The sequence below is a fragment of the Zeus faber genome (genome assembly GCF_960531495.2).
Source record: "Zeus faber genome assembly, chromosome: 14".
Taxonomy (NCBI): Eukaryota; Metazoa; Chordata; class Actinopteri; order Zeiformes; family Zeidae; genus Zeus; species Zeus faber.
The window spans coordinates 10,810,582-10,830,293 of record NC_137200.1 but is presented as its reverse complement, the minus strand read 5'-3'; the positions used below and the strand labels follow the sequence as shown (position 1 = coordinate 10,830,293).

The window sequence follows — 19,712 nt, the reverse complement described above, 5'->3', positions numbered from 1 at the left end:
AAAGAGTATCCTATGTTGGTTTACATGTCATATCAGATAATATATAAGGAGTTTTAGTTTCATGTCACTTAACATATTTTGAGTGTTATGTTTTTGGTTTAGAATGTCATGCTGTCTGAGTATTTTATAACCTAAAGTAAATCAGTGAGGATGTCGGAGGATGTTGATCTCTTATGTGATTTTCAGTGATGGGACACAGCCTTATGGGACACAGACACTTCTGGGGAGATATATTCACTTGGAAGTACAGGCTTCATGCCACCAAATTATCCCAATGTTTCAACTTCTAGCTCAGTTCAATACTAACTTAATTGAAATTGCTAATTATATAGTGATTGTATTGAGATGATTAAATAACAGTGTTTTTCAACACAAGTTTCCACTTGTGTTGAAAGACACTGCTGGTCTTCCATATTGCACTTTAAAATGTTAAATTGTCACCGCCCTCAAGATCCACTGAATTAATCATGTCAATCAAGTTTGCTGCTAAATACTGACGGCTAGATCTGCCATCTTGGCAGTACACTCCAGTTTGGCAATTGGAAGTCTGCCAAGCCCGCCACGAACAGCCCCCAAGGGCCACCTCAGAGACCTTGGCAATTCAAACCAAGTCACTTAAAGCCATTAGTGGCCCCCGTGTTTACGCCGTTCGTCCTTTACTTAACAAGGCATGGATGTCTCCCAAACAGAAGTGGTAATGAGGTCCTAAGCAGCTCCTGGCCTCAGACACAGAGACGCTGGCCCGGAGTGGGTCGGTTGGGTGGGCCACAGGGAACCAAGGCACAGAGAGGGGCCCCAAGTACACTGTTGTCCGCTCACATGGGATCTTGAGACGAATGTGATCCTGACACATTGTTCTGGCATGCATAATGGGGCCTTTTCAGGGCATCTCGGGGGAGACCTGGGAGTCTGATCTTAAAGAAGTTAGCCTGGACTAGCCTGAAAAGTCATTTCGTGCTCCTTTTTACTTTTGTCTAATACCCTCACTTACGAGAATTAAGTTCAATGACTCAGTTTTGAACTTTAGTGTCAATTTAAAAAGAATTATGTTAGGGCTACAAAAGTAATACAAGTCTCTCCAGATTAAGTGCATTAGTCGCTGATTAATGAGGTGATACCAAAGATCACTACCTCCTCTCATGGTATCAACAAATTACATGCTGTTATGTAAGCCCTCGCCTTTTCTTTCTAAATCTTTTAGGATGGTCCGGCCATGCAATCCAGTCATCCTGCTTCACCTCCTCAGCATATTTGCTCAGAACATAGGTAGGACATGCTGACATGAATAATGCTCTCACTCTGTAATATAATTTCAATCAAGGGTGAAAGAGCCTACAGCCAATTCATATCAGGCTTAAATGCATCTAATTATTAGATCTTGGCCATTCTCACCTGACCCTCCTTTAGCTAGTACTCAGGATCTCCTGTACCCCTTTGGACCCGGCCATAGGGATCTAGAGACTCCCAAGATGGATGATGGGAGTTCTACTGAGATTACCCTGCTCATGCCATTCATTTTCTTCAACGTGCCCTACCGTTCCATCTATGTAAGCCTTGATCAAAGCCATAACAGCAACTTGCTTTTCACCTGGAGGATACGATGAATCTCATGTATCATGGATAAGATTGGGTTTCACTTTTCATTTGCAGGTCAACAACAATGGTGTCATCTCCTTCAACGTTCAGGTCAGCCAATTCACACCAGAAGCCTTTCCACTGAGTGACAGCAGGTCATTCATAGCCCCGCTTTGGGCAGATGTGCACAATGGCATCAGGGGAGATGTTTATTACCGTGAGACCACCGATCCAGACATACTCGAGCGGGCTACCCAAGACATCCGCAAGTACTTCAAAAACCTTCCGGTTTTTACAGCCACCTGGGCTTTCATCGCAACGTGGCACCAGGTCACCTTCTACGGAGGTAGCCAAACCACCCCGGTAATGGACAGAACCTTCCTACGCAATCCTGTGCATGTGTACATTGCAGTTTCACACAATTATGGAGAGAAATGAGAATGTAGTTGGGTTTTAATTGTTAATATTCCATCAAGTAGAAAAATAAAAAAATCTTATGTTATATGGATTTGGAAGAATAAATGAACCTTCCTTAACCTATTTTTGAAAGGAGTGAATTCATGCATTCATTGTCAATTGTCAAGTGTAAAGTTTTTGAGAAGGAGAGGTTTTACCCTGGAAAAAGCTAATTTAATTGTGGTTCTTTGTCCTCAAAGGTGAACACGTTCCAAACCGTTCTCATCTCCGGTGGTGCGGCATCCTTTTCTATGTTCAATTATGGAGAAATCTCTTGGAGTACAGGGACAGCCAGTGGAGGAGATCCTTTAACCGGATTGGGTGGGACAACAGCACAGGTATTCTGATCATGATGTCCCCAACAAAGTTTCATGGGATTGATTAATTTATTATACTTTCAGGTTATTGCCACAAATGTTAAAAAAAACAGCAGATGATGAGATATTTTGTCCTGAATCCCTCACGCCTCTCCCCTATTCAGTCAGGTTTCAATGGAGGAGACATTGGCCACTTCTTCAACTTGCCAGGTTCACGGTCCAATGACGTTGTGAACATTGAGCAGACAACCAATGTTAATTTTCCCGGTCGGTGGGTCTTCCGTATAGACACTGAACTGATCGATCCTGCCAATGGCTGCAGCTTCAATGGCAAGTTTCAAAATAAAATTCACTTTCCATTTTGGTAGTATTTGTATTCATCCAATCACATCACAGCAGAAATTACTGTCAGTACATCAGTGATACTGTTTGCTATCTTACCCAGGTCTTTACAATTATAATCCATATCTCTATTTATAGATGTTAAATAATACAAACATTAAAGACGAGACTCTTTTCAGTGCAGGTACTCTATTTGTAGCAAACAACTACAGTGGTTTTGAATAACTTTAAAAAGTAATTCATATTTTACCTTTACTGAATCCTCACCAGGACGTTTCTATAGAAGGGGTGAGATCTTCTGGCTCTCTGACCAGTGCTCCCAGCGATGCCGATGTCTGGACACAGACAACGAGGTTCTATGCCAAGAGTCCCCATGTGGGCAGCTGGAGACCTGTGAGCAGCAGGAGGGTGCATTCTACTGCCAGCCCACCCGGACCAGCACTTGTGTGGTGTTTGGAGACCCCCACTACCACACCTTTGACGGCTTCCTCTATCACTTCCAGGGCACCTGCTCTTATTTACTAGCACGGCCCTGCTGGGAAGTGGCAGGGCTGCCCTTCTTCAGCGTAGAGGCCAAAAACGAGAACCGTGGTGTGACCGCCGTCTCTTGGCTCAGGGATGTTACAGTGGAAGTATATGGGCATCGAGTCACACTGCCAAAGGGCAGCTTGGGAACAGTCCAGGTAAACCTAACCTCTATATTTTGCTATAATGAATGATGATGAAAGTAAAACAGGTTTGTCCTCAAGATAAAACAGACCCATTCAATTATTTCTCCTGTTTGGTCTTTCTACTTCTTCTTGCAGGTAGATGGTCTGATGAAAACCTTGCCCGTCCAGCTTCAACTCGGCGCCATTAGGGTGTACCAGTCTGGGGTTGCCATTGCCTTAGAAACAGACTTTGGCCTCTTGGTAACTTATGATGGCCAACACTATGCCTCTATCTCCTTGCCCAGCTCCTACTTCAACAACACCTGCGGTCTGTGTGGCAACTACAACGATGATCCCGCCGATGATCCGGTGCTGCCCGATGGGTCACTGGCAGAGAGTGTGGTGGAGCTGGGTGGAGGCTGGCGGGCCGAGGACGCAGATTGGAGGTGTACGGATGGATGTACTCAGAACTGCACAATGTGTGACCCGGTTATAGAGGCCTTTTACTTTCGCTCTGACTACTGTGGCCTGATCAATAAAACTGATGGTCCATTTAGAGACTGTAGAGCGGTAGTGGACCCGACAGCATTTGTCTACAGCTGTGTATATGACATGTGTAGCAACAGGGATAACATCACTACACTGTGTCGTGCCATCCAGGCCTACGCACTGGCCTGTCAGGCCTTGGGTGTCACTATAAGACCCTGGAGATCACGCAACTTCTGTGGTGAGTTCTCACTATGACATCTTAGCATGAATAAAATTTTGCTATAGAAGCGTAGGTAAGTGTAATCAGTCAGCAGCTTTGCTAACTTGCATCTGTGAAGCTAACCTTTTCAGATCTGACTTTAATTTCTTCTCTCTCATTGGCTGTCAGCTTTATCATGTCCGGAATACAGCCACTACCAGGTATGTACAAGTGCCTGTCCTGCATCCTGCTCAGACCTCACCTCTGCCCTCTACTGCGCCCACCCTTGCACTGAGGGCTGTGAGTGTGGTCCAGGGTACGTCCTGAGCGGCAGCCGCTGTGTGGAGCTCGACAACTGTGGCTGTGAGCATGATGGCCTCTATTATCCACTTAATGACACTTTCTGGGCAAGCTCCGATGGCGACCGGAGCGAGTGTATGCTACGCTGCATCTGTGGCCCCGCTGGTGAGGTCTCCTGCTTCAATGACTCCTGCAGGGATGGCGAGGTGTGCACAGCTGAGGTGGGCAGGTTGGGCTGCTATCCTCGTAGAGAGGGAATGTGCTCCATCACCCAGAACTCAGTGATGTCGTCCTTTGACGGTGGCTTCCTGCCCTTCCCAGATGACAGCTCCTACTACCTGCTGAAGCTATGTGGCAAGGTGCCAGCCAATGTATCAACAGTAGAGGTGAAGATAGGCCGGCGGTTGGTGAACAAAGGTCCCACTTGGATGAGGCCTGTTGTTGTCAGAGTGGGAAACCTTGAGGCGCAAGTCGGTGGGACAGATTTTGACATGGTAAAGGTTAGTATTGTGTTATTAAGGGAGGAAAACACCTCACCAAGATAATTTCATTTGAGTTCCCAGCATCTTTCTTAGCCTAATGCTGTGTGTTTGTTTTTGTATTCCAGCTAAACGGTGATTCTGTGGCGCTACCATACGTCCACCCACAAGAGACCATGATGATCTACAAAGCCCCTGGCAATGCCACAGTGGTGGAATCCAATGGCCTGATCCGTGTCCACTACACACGCCAGGGTTTTCTCAACATCTCCCTCTCCACCGTCTTTTACAATGCCACCTGTGGTTTGTGTGGGGTCTTCAACAGCAACATAACTGATGATCTCCGACTGCCCAACGGGCGTATGGCAGAATCAGCCGAGCAATTTACGGAGGGCTGGCGGGCCATCGCAGATGACCTCACCTGCAACGGGGACTGTGACGACCTCTACCGTATGTGCACCGATCTGCGTCTCTACCAGAGCCCTTGGATGTGCGGCAACATCAATGACCCCGGAAACAGCTCTTTCCTTGCGTGTCACGCAGCTGTGAATCCCTCAGCATTCTTCAGGAACTGCCTCTATAACATGTGTGTGAAGGAGGGTAACCGTTCAGCTCTGTGTTCCTCGCTGCAGGCCTACGCCTCTGCATGTCAGGATGCTCAGGTGGGCCTGGCTTCCTGGAGGACTGCCGCCAACTGTCGTAAGTATACTTACAATTATATGGGAAGGAATGAACATTAATTTCTTCATAGGACATACTTTGGGAGTCTGTTTTACCTTTTAATCCCAAGTGTGTCTTTCATCGATGCTTAACTTTTATGCATTTTTTTCCACTGCAGCATTGCCCTGTCCAGAGAACAGTCACTTTGATGAGTGCACCACTGCCTGCCCCTTGACTTGTGCCAACCTGGATGAGCCCGAGACACCATGCGCCTTGCCATGTCATGAGGGCTGCCAGTGTGAGGAAGGCTTTGCCCTGCGGGATGGCTTTTGTGTGACACGCGGCGACTGTGGCTGTGTTAGCCATGGACGTCAGCTTGCCACTAATCAGACCTTCTGGAGTGATTGGGAGTGCCAGGAGCGCTGTTACTGCAATGGTTCCGACAACAGCGTGTACTGTCAGCTTGCACCTTGCCACCCTGAGGAGTGGTGCCAAGAGAACGATGGACTCTACTTCTGCCAACCACGTACTGAGGCCCTGTGCGTGGCCGCTGGTTACGGACACTTTCTGCCATTCGGTGGTGTGCCATTTGAGCTGCAGAGTTCCTGCACTCTTCAGTTGGCCACCACTAACTGTAGGGGAGTGGAGGACAGGAACCATGCAACGGTGGCAGAAACCTCCAGAACCTTCCCTCTATTCAAATTGGCAGCTAGAAACGAGGAAAGGGACACAGGCCAGGCCATATGGGTCAGGGGGTTCGTGCTAGAGGTCTACAATTATGAGATTGAAGTGTCTCGTAGCTACAAAAACACTGTCACGGTGAGTGGATTACAGGAGAACTTTGAAAATCCATTTAAGCAGAGTCAACCTTTTTCCACCCTCCCCCCCTGCCCCAGAGAGCACCTGGAATAAGGAATGGGCAAGGCCAAAAATAAGCTATGTTGGAGAATTTGGCACAGATATCATATCAATGGTCATTTCTTTCCTGAGCTGTGAAGGTCACGATTGTTGTATTTGTGGGGGCAAGTTATTTCTAATCAAGCTGATAGAATAACCAGGCAGAGTGAATTCCACTTTGATTGGCTTTAGGTGGATCTGATTTCAATGGGCATCTTTTAACACACTGGATTTGGCTCAGACAAACGCTGACCCTGAGCGACATTTGGAATGGGTTCACAAACTGCCTCAAAAGATCTGAGGAGAGCCAGAAATCACACAAACATAATCCAACACACACACACACACACACACACACATACTCAGACACATTCACACACACAAACAAACACAGTAATACACATTGAGTGCAATGTTCACAATCCTTTCTTTCTCCGTTTCTCGTGAAATATAAGTGAATGCACACGTACTGTGTACAAACTCAAATACGCACTTATCGTAGAGCATAATGCATAATTGGAAAGACATGCTAAAAAGAAAAAAGACAACACAACCTGTGTTCTTTATCTCTGAATGCCCAGGTGAACAAGGAGCGCCTATACCTTCCGTTGAAGTTGGGCCCGGGGAAGGTGAATATCTTCTCCTTTGGCATGCAGTTACTTCTGGAGACTGACTTTGGCCTGAAAGTGGCCTTCGACTGGAACACTCTCCTCCTGCTCACCTTGCCACGGGACTTCTACAACACTTCCTGTGGCATCTGCCAGGGCATGCCCATGTCCCCACCGACCCATACAACCACAGACTGGGGCATGGCCTGGGCTGAGCGGGACACCTTCTGCCAGGTGGGCTGCGGGGACTCCTGCCCGCGTTGCGGCCTGGGAGAGAAAAGCCTGACTAACGATGTCCCCCTCATAGCGGCGGATATCAGTGCGGGCGCTGTCACAGAGGGAGATACTGCTGAGGGTAACATGGGCATACGCTTTCACATCGGGGACGGCCTGTACGTGTTTGTGGAACCAGAGGCGGTGCGACTCTGTGGTCTGATCATTGACAGGGCGGGTGTGTTCGCTCGCTGCCACAGCAAGGTGGCGCCAGCCTTCTTTTATCAGAGCTGCCTACAGGACACCTGTCTGGACCAAGGCGCCCAGGAGACCATCTGTAACTGGCTGCAAATCTATGCCAGTACCTGTCAAACCCAAGGAGTGCCTGTGATTGGTTGGAGGGCTGACACGCCCTGCGGTGAGTGGGGGTCCTTGTTCAGTTTTTTTTAATCATCAGGCAATGCACAATGTCACTCACAACAAGTCAATCTCATTAATTATATGTTGCTGTTTTTATTTACCCGGAAAATATGAGTGAATGGGTGCAAATTATGAATGACTCTCTATTCACCGTGTCTCTATTGCAGTATAACTGTTAAAAGGAATTTTCTCGGAAGAAGTGGTGAGCTTGGTGTCATGTTTTGTACTCTCTGCGAGTTTGATGATTATGGCATTAAAATAAAATTTAAATTAAAAAAAAAAAAAAAAAAGTAAAATGCCATCGCTGTAATGAGACTGTCATACCCTTTTGACACTGTGGGACCACTTTCTTCATTTTAGATGCGTTGATGCCAGTTTTGGGGCTAATTGGCCATTCTCGCTGTGACATTTTACTGCCAGTCTGCCACGTAATCTTGTTTTGCGTCTTCTATAATAATAATAACATTTAGGAGCTGCTGTTTGAGTGTTTTGAGACGCTCACCTTTCCTTTTGTTTGAAGGTACTGTAGCTATGCTGGTATTAGCAGGTTCTGCGTTATGTAACTGCAATACTAATCGTTTTAGAAATGTCTCAAATGTTCAAAATGTACTCAAAATGAAGCTAGCTGCGACCATTCGATCGGATTCCATAAAATTTTGGGAATACACATTTGTGAGATGTGAAAAACGTTTTATTTTCAATGTCAATCACATAGTGCAAGCATAATTAGATGTTAGTGGGGGTTAAATTGGTTAAATAGGTTCTTAACCTTCTATATTTTGATTGAACATGCAACTCCTTAACCACAGAACAATTGATATAAATCTTTAACCCATGGCTGTAAAATCATACAGTAACTTCTTCAGGGGTCTCCCGAAACAATGATACACCACAAGTACCAGGACAAAGATGCTTGATTGAAATGGATATTCCAATTTTTGGGGCAAATTTGCTTTTTGTCCATGTTACCCAGATTCAGACGAGAAGGTAAATCGCAATTTCATCCTTATTTGCCCGGTACGAATAAAACCAAGGGCTACGGCTAGGCTTACTGTGTCAGCGCCATGCAAGGCTGCAGAGGTACTAGCCACTAGCCTAGCTCTAGTGTCTCAAATGTTGAGTTATTTAAGCGATACATCGTGCATCTTTATGACGAGTACAAATAAAAAACATAAAAATGACACCCTTGTCGTTTTAAATGTAGATGGATTGACGGTTAGCATTTATCCATTCGCTCGCCTCCCACAGTTGGCATGCAGCCCGTTGCTGTCTCAGTACTGGATAAAACTGGTGTTGACCTTCTTGTCTGAATCCCCTCTCGAAGTTCACAAAAGAATGAATACGTTTTTTCTTTTTAATTTCACCATAGATTATTTTTGTTCCTTTAAGGAAACTAGGGTTTGAAGGGAATCCATAATTTCAAGAACAGATGGAAGTCAAATAAATATCCAAGTAGTAATAAGTGTATGTATCCAACCAGTAGTTGGTGTCTTATCGTGGACTTGCTCTGCTCTCAGTCCTGGGCTGTCCAGCCAACAGTTACTACTCCAGCTGCATGTCGGTGTGCCCGCCGCAGTGCGCCCCCATCCGTGGCCAGAGGGACTGCACCCAGGAGTGTGTGGAGGGCTGCCAATGTGACCAGGGCTACGTCCTCAACGGCAAGAGCTGCATCCTGCCCCAGAACTGTGGTTGCTACACCGATGGCAAATACTATGAGGTCAGCAAAGCTACCCCAAGTCCGTGAACCGAGGCGAGAAATGGAATGCATCTTGAATATTCAAGCAGCATAATGTAGGGTTTAAAAACGATGATTCCTGCTCCAGCTTGAGTAAAATAAAACTGTTCACCCCTCTCTCTCTCTCTCTCTCTCTCTCCTTTCTGTCGTAATGTGCCGTCAGCCCAAGCAGCTGTTCTGGAACAGCGACTGCACCAAGCGCTGTCAGTGCATCGGGCGTAACCTGGTCCAGTGTGACCCCCGGCGCTGCAAGGCTGAGGAGGAGTGCACCCTGCGCCACGGCGTGCGTGGCTGCTTTGCACGCCGCTCACAGCACTGCGTGGCCTCAGGCGGCGGCGTCTTCCGCACCTTCGACGGCGCCTCGCTGCGCCTGCCGGCCTCCTGCTCCTTCGTCCTGTCCACAAACTGCCACAAGCTTCCTGACCTCTCCTTCCAGCTCATTGCTAACTTCGACAAGTGGAGCACTCCCAATCTCACCACCATCTCCCACGTCTACCTGTACATCAATGAGGAGAACATACTCATTTCCGGAAGCACTGTCAAGGTGAAGGGCATAAGATGGCTTCTATATGTATTCTAAAATTTCTTACCTTGATATGCATTTCGGCACTAAACGCTCTCTACGCATTATCGCTTTTGGCCAAGTCTCTCAGCTGTTTTGACGTTAATTATAAAAAAAGTAGTTTCTCCATGTTGTTTCAAAAGAACAACTTTTTGGTTTGTCTCTTTGACAAAGTAATAGACGAGCACATTTCCTCACTCGGTCAGGTGAATGGCACACCAGTGTCTGTGCCCTTTGTCACGGGGCTGATGACCCGTGTGTCCACTTCCGAGGGCTTCCTGGTCATTGACACGCCTCAGGACATCCAGGTGCGCTACAATCGCTTCAACACCCTCAGCATCACCATGGGCCAGCGGCTCCAGAACAAGGTGTGTGGCCTGTGCGGGAACTTTAACGGAATTCCCAGCGATGACTACATCACTTCCAGGGGTAAGCCGGCGGTCAGTGCCCTGGAACTGGCTCAGAGCTGGAAGACTAACGGTATGCAGAACAGGTGAGGCTTGTCAGAGGACTGCTAGTTATGATGCTAATACCAGAGTGTTCTTTTCCAACACATTTGATTTTGCTTAACAAGGGGAAATTCGATTTGACTTGAAATCCCAAAACCCTGGAGCCTAGGGGTCGCTGTTTTTCTTTTACGGATTGGGACTTTAACATGATACAAAGAGCCTTATCAAAAGTGTCATACATAAATATAAAAGTGATTTGATCTCCTGCATTTTGACACATAGAAGCTTTTCAGATGTCTAATGGAGAAAATAGATATTAGTTATTCAATTCTATAACCCCAAATAAAGTTTAAGTGTTAATTAAGTGTAAATACAGTAAAGATCTGATTTGTACTCAGTATAGACAGGAGTATAGACTTAAAGTTTAGGATTCAGAATCTGTATGGGCAGTGAATAAGTGATATCAGTCCATGACGATTAACAAGACAATGATCTATCCCTGCCACCTGCAGTTGTGACGAGACCCAATACGTGGCTCTGGCCCAGTCCTGCGAGAACACAGCAGTGCTTGGCCTTCAGGGTGAGGACGGCTGCCAGAAGCTGACCCAGATGAAGGGCTTCTTCCAGCCCTGCCACGGCCTGCTGGACCCCCGGCCCTTCTACCAGTCCTGCTACCTGGACGGCTGCTACAACCACCGCAAGGCCCAAGTCTGTGGCTCGCTGGCCGCCTACGCTGAGGCCTGCCGCTCCCTGGGCACCCTGACCACCAAGTGGATCACCCAGGAGAACTGCTGTAAGGGCACCGCAAGGCAACATCCTCCTCCTGCCCAGATCCTCTCCTAACTTCCCCCTCAGCATATTCTATTCGATTCGAAATGCTTCTTAAGCATTGTTCGTCTACATGGTTTCAAAGAGCATGACAAATATCCAATGTTGACAGTCGTTGTCGGACTTTGTTAGTCATGTGGGAAATACTGCTTGGCTTGAAGGGCTTACTTTAAAAATATTTTTTGCAATGAGGTTGTGCCATGAGGTCCCGTGTGTGGTACAGCTAACATTGTGCGTGGAACTGTCTTTAGCAGAATGGATCTACGACCCCTGTGCAGGAGAGATCTGCACAAACAACACCTGCGAGCAGGAGAATGGGGGGGACCTGTGTGGATGTCCAGAGTTACCGAGCAACCCTGGGGGTGAGTGCATTACAAAAAACCATGGGAAAGATGCACCGCTCAGAAATTGACCACCAGGGGGCACTAGAAACTCAGTAGGTGCTAAATTAATTGGGATCAATGGGCAAATTTCCCACAATAGCAATTATCTTTCTATATTTGATGATTTATATTAAGACTCACACACCGGATATTAATTTGTCAGCCATAATGGAGTGGCCACCTTCCAGAACCTGTAAACAAACCTATCTTGTCCACTCATTTTTACATGCTGCTTGCATTTACTGGTGTTACCGGACATTTTAGCAAACAAATAGGGTGAAAGTTGGTAAGGAACCCTTCCACTTTGTGCGTGATTCCCCAGGCGATGACGACATCATCCAGGCGGAGGTGACCTGCAAGCATGCGCAGATGGAGGTGTCCATCTCCAAGTGCAAGCTCTTCCAGCTGGGCTTCGAGAGGGAGGATGTCAGGATCAACGACCAGCACTGCCCCGGCATCGAGGGCGAGGATTTCATCTCCTTCCACATCAATAACACCAAGGGACACTGCGGCTCCATCGTGCAGGTCGGCGAGCTGGTATTGATTTACATGTTTGGTCTCTCCGAGGTCCAAGGACAAGTTGTTTCTAACTCTTCTCAGGCCGGTGTGTTCATTTCTTGGGTGCTCCCTTTTTTTTCTTTTAATCTTTCTAACTGACCTGTACTTTCCTCCTCTAGCCTGCAGTGTTTGCGTACCACAATAATGTAGTATGTCATCTTGGTACTTTCGCATACTGTTCGATGCATACTATGGTTTTGGGACATAAAAACGTTCACTTACTAATTTGGAGTGCTAAATATTTTGCTCGTCCGCCAGTTCAGATGCAGTGCTGGTGATGAGCTATAATAACAACACAGCTTTAACCTGGGGCTTGTAGTCACCAATGTCAATTTGATGTGGCTCGGCCAATGAGCCAGTATTTATTTGATTCACTCGTTGCTAACCCGTCCTCCCCAACAGTCGAACAGCACGCACATCATGTACAAGAACACGGTGTGGATTGAGAGCGTGAACAACACGGGGAACATCATCACGAGGGACAAGACTATCAACGTGGAGTTCTCCTGCGCCTACGAGCTGGACCTTAAGATCTCCCTGGAGACCGTCCTCAAACCCATGCTCAGGTTAGACGAAGTGCACGAGGAGTCACACGTTTTCCCAAATATGTTTGGAAAATAGAGTATTCACATTTTGGTTTATTCCCATAGATTAATTCGTTTTCCCGTGAGGTGAATCATAGTTGGAGGAGAAACAACCGCAGAGAGAGAGAGAAAAAAAAAAAAAAGTTTATGAAGATTTACGTTCGATTCGAGCCAAATGATCTACCAAGGAGGGGAGAGAGTCATAAATGGTGTTTGTCGGTTCGCAGAAGAAGAAGACGTCTTTACCCGAAATGTCTTTTTTCAGAGTGGCGAGCATCAAAAATATGTGTATGTAATATTTTGTTTAAAAAAAAAAAAAGATTTTAAAGATAGATACTATGGGGGGGGGGGCAATGGGGCATTACATCTTGAAACTACAGTGTCCTCCGCCCATGAGAACTCTGACATGAGCCTTCGATGGTAAAACAATCTCTCCCACTTTCTCCGATCTCACCCACGTCTTTGCTTTTCTCTCTTTACCCCCCGTCCATCCATCCGTCCATCCATCTTCTCATCCACATTCATCACTCCAGTGTAATCAACCTCACCCTGCCCACCCAGGAGGGAAACTTCATCACCAAGATGGCCCTGTATAAGAACTCCTCCTACCGGCAGCCTTACAGGGAGGGCGAGGTGGTGCTCAGCACGCGCGACGTGCTCTTCGTTGGCGTCTTTGTGGAGGGGGCGGATGAAAACCAGCTCATACTCATCGTCAACATGTGCTGGGCCACGCCATCGCGCTACAGCAGTGACCGGCTGCGCTACATCATCATTGAGAGAGGGTAGGTAAAAACATACCAGAGGGTGTGTTTTAACGGCATAATGCTCTGGACGAGGTGGTTTTTTTAGACTCATTACAGTTTTGCTGCTTTTGTACACTTCTGCAGCAATATAATCTATCCCTGCCTCCTAAATGGTGTGCGACGTTCTACGTGTTCGTACTGTGATGTAGCGTGCTTTAGTATAGGAGAACAATGGCTTCTCCAACATTCATACGGTCATACAGCCACCCCACTTTTACCGTGCTGCAAAAAATAAAGGCATTTTAGCACACTGTTTAGTAGGCCAAATTAGTAATTACAGTAGTTTATTGCACCACAACAGCTCATTGAGCCTCCCAACCCAAAACCTCTCTTCAACACTGCTTCCACCGCCCTGCAGGTGTCCCAACATCAAGGACAACACCATCGGCATGGCGGAGAACGGCGTCTCCCTCACCTGCCGCTTCCACGTCACAGTCTTCAAGTTCATCGGGGACTACGACGAGGTGCACCTGCACTGCGACGTGTCGCTGTGTGACTCCGAGACCAACGTCTGCAAAGTGGTGAGGAGCGCTGCCGTTTGCCCCCGGCTCGGCCGCTAGGATACGCCTGACCGGGGAAAAGGTCCACGCACTAACTGATCTGTGTTCACTATGCATGCAGAACTGTCCACACAACAGAAGGATGTACGCGGAGAACAGTGAACATAAGGAGCACATTTTGTCCGTGGGGCCCATCAGAAGGAGAGGTAAGTATTAATCCGTCTCACCGAGTTCCAGTGCCTTAGAGAAGGCTATATTCAGCTTGTAATGTCGGATTTAATGTCAAATGTTGTCACCGCATGTAGTTTTAATCTAATTTTTAAGGATATTTCTGCATCAGATAACAAAATAAACCAGGTATGAATGGGAGTTCTGCACCTGGTGTTTCCCCTCAGAGTCAGACTGGTGTGAGGTGGATAACGGTGGCTGTGAGCAGATCTGCAGCAGTAAAGGAGCCGGGCGCGTCTGCAGCTGCGTGACTGGGATGCTGCAGAAGGATGGAAAAAGCTGCCGGGGTGAGTCCACAAGTAAACACACACACACACACACACACACACACACACACACACACACACACACACACACACACACACACACACACACACACAAATATGCATCTGTCAGCCTTGTGGTTTAAGGTGTTTTACAAGCCACAAAAAATCGAATGATTTAGGAGAAATCCAGGTCTGTTAATCAGGTTGGGCTTGTGGCTAAAATATGTGTTTACAAGGTTATAAGGTGTTTACGTGAGAGTTGGAATATTCGGAACATTGACTCAACCCGATTGCGATCGACTTATTCAAGCTCATATAAATGCACTGACTGTACTTAAATGCAGTCGACCTACCATTTGCACCAAAGCAGATAACCGACCCATATGGTCCAATCAGTATCTCTGCACGGGCATTGGAAGCATTGGAAGTCTCATTATCGGCAGCTTTCAGGCCTATATGTCTCAACTGTGCAACCAACAGCATGTGACCGCCCCCACCCCCCTACCTCTCTCACTTTTGCTGTCTTCCTGATGTCTGTGTAATATGTAATTAATGACAAAATCATGGACAAGACTTCTGGACAAGATCCTCCAAAGATAATTACCCTTTTTTCTGTTTCTTTCTTTCTGTATTTTGGAAATTCACATATGAACACTTGTCCACTTATTCATCCATTATTACTTAGCCAAATGAATGATTCATTTCTGTAACAGCTGCAAAACAGAACATTTTTCCAGCTGAATTGCAATTTTTAGTCGCTGCTGCTATTTTTCTCCCAAGTAAGTAAAAACAATCTGCATATTTTATCAATTGGTTGTAGAGCGCCACTGTGAATTCAGCAATTCCATACCCCAATAATCACAACCAATGCAGCATAGTTCTCGGAGGACTGATGAGATGCGACTGGAGGACTGGACTTTTGGGGTTTTAAGTGCTGTTTTTGTTTTTTTGGTTTTTTTTCGCAGCTGTGAGCTCTGGTGGCGGCCGCGGAGCCCGAGTTTCCGCTGTGAGCGTCCTGGTCTCGGTCTTGCTCCTCGCTCACATTCACACTTCGCTCGTCTCCTAACCTCCCGTGAGGACGAGTCAAAAAGAGGAGAAAAGGAGGAGAAAAGACTTAAAAGAAGCACAGTTTTTTTTTTTGTTTTTTTTTTTAAACCCACATAGCTAATAGAACAGACAATCAAGAGAATTTACATTCCCAAACCTTTGAGTATTGATATTGGTGTTTGAAGTAATTTAAATTCCTTTTGAACTCTGCTGGAAGATTATTGCATAATCCTATTTTTGGCCATGGCATAAAATCATAAAAGTCCAAATTTAAATGAAAAAGGAAATATTTTGCTTCCGGACTCGTTACTACTCATAGGCTTTTATTTGGGCCATTTTTTGTTTTGTTTTTTATATATATATAATTTTCTTAATAGATCGAAGCTTTCATTTTGAAGCCAAGTCCAGATTATATCTAGAATGAAATATTTGTGAATGTGAATTCTCCTTCCTGCCTTCTCAGCTCGCAGACAGTGGATTCATCAGTGAACTTGAAACAAAAGCCAGCTGATCTATTCACTTTGCGCTTCTCCTTCTCCTGCCTTTCATTTAAATGCAACAAATTGCGCATCCTCCGATGGCCTCAAAGGTGCAACTGGGCCCCACGAAGAACGGATGTTTTTGTAGCATGTTGGATTTCGGGATGGGATATTTCATCACGCAAACAGCGTAGAATGTTGATTATAACGCGAGAACACGAGGAGTTGGTGCAGCCCAAGCGCTCCCTACATTTCCTTTGGGGGTCAGAGCGTATTTTGTGAATGAAATGATTATTTATGCAACATTGAGAATTGATTTTGTATTCTCTTGAAACAATTTTGGTGAGTTCTCGTACCGTAAGTTATGAAATCAACTTGAAAGTCATCAGATATGACGTGCAGTAATTTCATTATATCAAATCTACAAATATTTCTCTGGTATCACTTCAGCATCTTCACTCTGTTGCTTTCACTCTTCTTGTAATTCTGACTTTAATGCTGATCTTTGGTTGTGATTGTTTATGTTACATATGCCTGTTAGGACAGCCATGTTGAAATGTAGTGATAAAAGCAACTCCTATTAATAGTATTGCTTTCTGTGGGCACCTAGAGGTAATCACTGTCAAATGTTTTATATTTGACAATCAATGGAAAGTGAAACAAAGTAAACCACGGAACAAGTAATACGGACCGCCACAAACAACAAAGAACACAGTCTCCCATTAACCTTAAGCAACAGTTTCATAATGTGTCATTTTATGTACAAATGTACAGTCCTTGTTAATTTGGTATTCGCATAAATAAAAAAAAACAAAAACACTAATTTAATTTTGTTTTTATATAAATGTGCCCAAAAGATGTTTTGTTTTTTTTCTTTCTTCTTCCTTTGGGAACACAATCTCAATTCCGGTCAAGTTATCTTAATAAATTGAAACCTTCTCAAGGTCATTGTGGGTCAGGTGTATTTCATGCTCAAACCTACTCAGAGACCGGGGGTGGGACCCCTTTGCAATTTTACCACGACCACAGTCAAGAGGTGTTGATGATTATGAGTGAAAAGAAAACAGATTTCAGTCCGACATTTGATCAAATTAGATTTGGAGTAAGATAGTGACTGTATTAAAATATATACGACCATTGTAGACAAATATTAATTGGACAGAATTTACAAACCTGATTTACCAGACAAGGGCAAAGGTTGCGTTACATCACATTGGTTAATTTAGCAGGTGTGGGCAGCATTATCAACAGGGAACACCCCCCCCCCCCCTGCTCAGTTTATCTATAGTTGCATAACTCTGTACGACTACATTATAACTTCATGAATACAACTGCATGGTTGTTTACCGTTTTCCTCCATTTGATCACTGTAAAGATACTTTGAAATTGCACAATGCATTTTCCAAGTCAGTCGGCTCAACTAGAGTGATGACGTTGTGTGGTTGTGGCTTCATGAATGAACGCATCGGTACAAGAGGAACATCCTTCCTGAGAGTCCACTAGCGTAGGAATCATGTTTAAGTTATGCCCTTAAATTGACTCAAACAATCAGATGGGTTAATTGTGATGATGGAGGAGTGCTTCAGTACAGCACGTATTGTGTATCTTCAGTATTGTGGCGAGCTCGCACCGTGAAACAAATGTATTTGGTCAAGACTAGAGCATTAATTTCTAAACCACCGCCCCATACACTACACAACCAGCAGGGGCAGCTTCCATTTATTCTCACAGCCCACGATTACACGTAGAACTCCCTGGAGGCCATAACCGGCTACGTCAGTCAACGTCACGGTCCTGTCCTAGTCAACAACCGGCAACGCAGTCCAGGTCACCCCCCAACACAAACAACAACGCAGCCCAACACCAACAGAATATCCCCAACGATTGAAAACACATACGGAGACACATAACATCTCCGAACCCATAATACTTTGCACCAACATAACCAAAAAGGCCCAGGCCCACCCCCTTGGGTCGCTACAGTATTATGTGACCCACATCCAGCCGTGGTGCAGGAGTTTACCACAGTAGGTCAGCAAAACGTTATAAGTTAGGAAAAGTTGATCTGTTGATGTGTTTGTGAGATTGTATGGTACGCCTGTGAACTTTGGCAGAGGGCATACAAAAAGGTGCAGAATATGACCTCCCAGCTGTAACAAATAATGAATCACCCGCGTACGACGCGTTGCGTTGATGTGGCTGCTGTGGACTCCGGTCCCGCCACAGCCAAACACTCCTCTATCGGGGCCATAAAATACGCTGCTGCACAGGTTTTAAGAGGCAGAACTAACAAGAATGTTATCAGCCTCCGGGGCGTTGCCGTGTCACGCCACCGTGCCATGGTCCGGCTGCTTTGCTCTCCTGCTCTGGCAACAGAATAAACCTTACCTGCTCCCCGGACCTCAGCCACCTCCTTTCTCTATTGTCGAGGTTGTGACGAGATCAGAGAGTTTCCCAGGATAACGACACAAATATGCATCGTGGGGGTGGCAGGAGGGTGCTTTGTTTATTTTCTCTCTGCAGCGGTTGTTGGAAGGGTTAAAGGGTATTTGGTTCACAGACCCATGAAGTAACTTACCACTGTTTACACCCAGAGAGGAGGGATAATCAGGTCTTTACACTCAAAAAGGTTAAGACACTAATGTCTACGTATGTAATTTTAAAAGTACATAAGAACTAATAAGCACTAATATTGTGTAGCTCCCCCTCGTGCCACCAAAACAGCTCTGACCCCTGGAGGCATGGACTCCACAAGACCTCTGAAGGTGTCCTGTGGTATCTGTTACCAAGACGTTAGCAGCAGATCCTTTAAGTCCTGGAAGTTGTGAGGTGGGGCCCCCATGGATCTGACTTGTTGTTCCAGCACACCCCAGAGATGCTCCATTGGATTGAGATCTGGGGAATTTGGAGGCAGAGTCAACACTTTGTCATGTTCTTCAAATCATTCCGGAAAAATTTCTGCAGTGTGGCATGGCCCATTATCCTGCTGAAAGAGGCCACTGCGTTCAGGAAATATCGTTGCCATGAAGGGGTGTACTTGGTCTGCAAAAATGTTTAGGTAGGTGGTACGTGTCAAACTAACATCCACATGAATCCCAGCACCCAAGGTTTCCCAGCAGAACATTGCCCAGAGCATCACACTGCGTCCGCCAGCTTGCCTTCTTCCCATAGTGCATCTTGGTGCCATCTCTTACCTACATGTAGGTAATAGTGTACACGCACCCAGTCATCCACATGATGTTCAACTTCAAGAGGTTATTTGTCACTTACATATACATACGGTCATACATATATGCAGTGTCATGACACCCGGTGATTACGCACAATAGGCTTTATAAACTGTATAAATACTAAAAATACCAGAATGTGCGTAATCGACACACAAAAGAAAACGTGATTTATCAGACCAGGCCACCTTCTTCCATTGCTCACATGGTCTAGTTCTGACACTCATGTGCCTATTATAGGCAATATTTCACTATTTTGGCATTGGACAGGGCTCAGCGGCTACACAGTCCCACACGTAGCAAGCTGCGATGCACCAATAGCCTTTTCAGCAATTTGTCCTACAGTAGCTCTTCTGCGGGATCGGACCAGACGAGCTAGACTTCCCTCCCTCCCCATGGGTGCCCATGAGCCCCTGGGCACCCATGACCCTGCCGCCAGTTCACCGGATGCCCTTCCT

The 19,712-nt window shown here is 45.9% G+C and overlaps 1 protein-coding gene across 1 annotated transcript; it reads left to right on the top strand.

Annotated features, from left to right (window-relative positions):
• Positions 1-1,202: 1,202 nt before the first annotated feature.
• tecta (tectorin alpha) lies at positions 1,203-15,567 on the top strand (the record flags this gene model as incomplete). The annotated part of the gene is made up of 23 exons (XM_080014224.1): positions 1,203-1,266; positions 1,408-1,547; positions 1,651-1,938; positions 2,232-2,369; positions 2,513-2,678; positions 2,961-3,373; positions 3,497-4,067; positions 4,218-4,828; positions 4,936-5,506; positions 5,646-6,286; positions 6,946-7,603; positions 9,123-9,322; positions 9,504-9,884; positions 10,109-10,395; positions 10,864-11,144; positions 11,431-11,541; positions 11,885-12,087; positions 12,523-12,686; positions 13,238-13,486; positions 13,866-14,028; positions 14,129-14,213; positions 14,403-14,522; positions 15,467-15,567. 23 exons carry the CDS (start codon positions 1,203-1,205, stop codon positions 15,565-15,567), a joined length of 6,606 nt encoding a protein of 2,201 aa, XP_079870350.1.
• Positions 15,568-19,712: the final 4,145 nt, after the last annotated feature.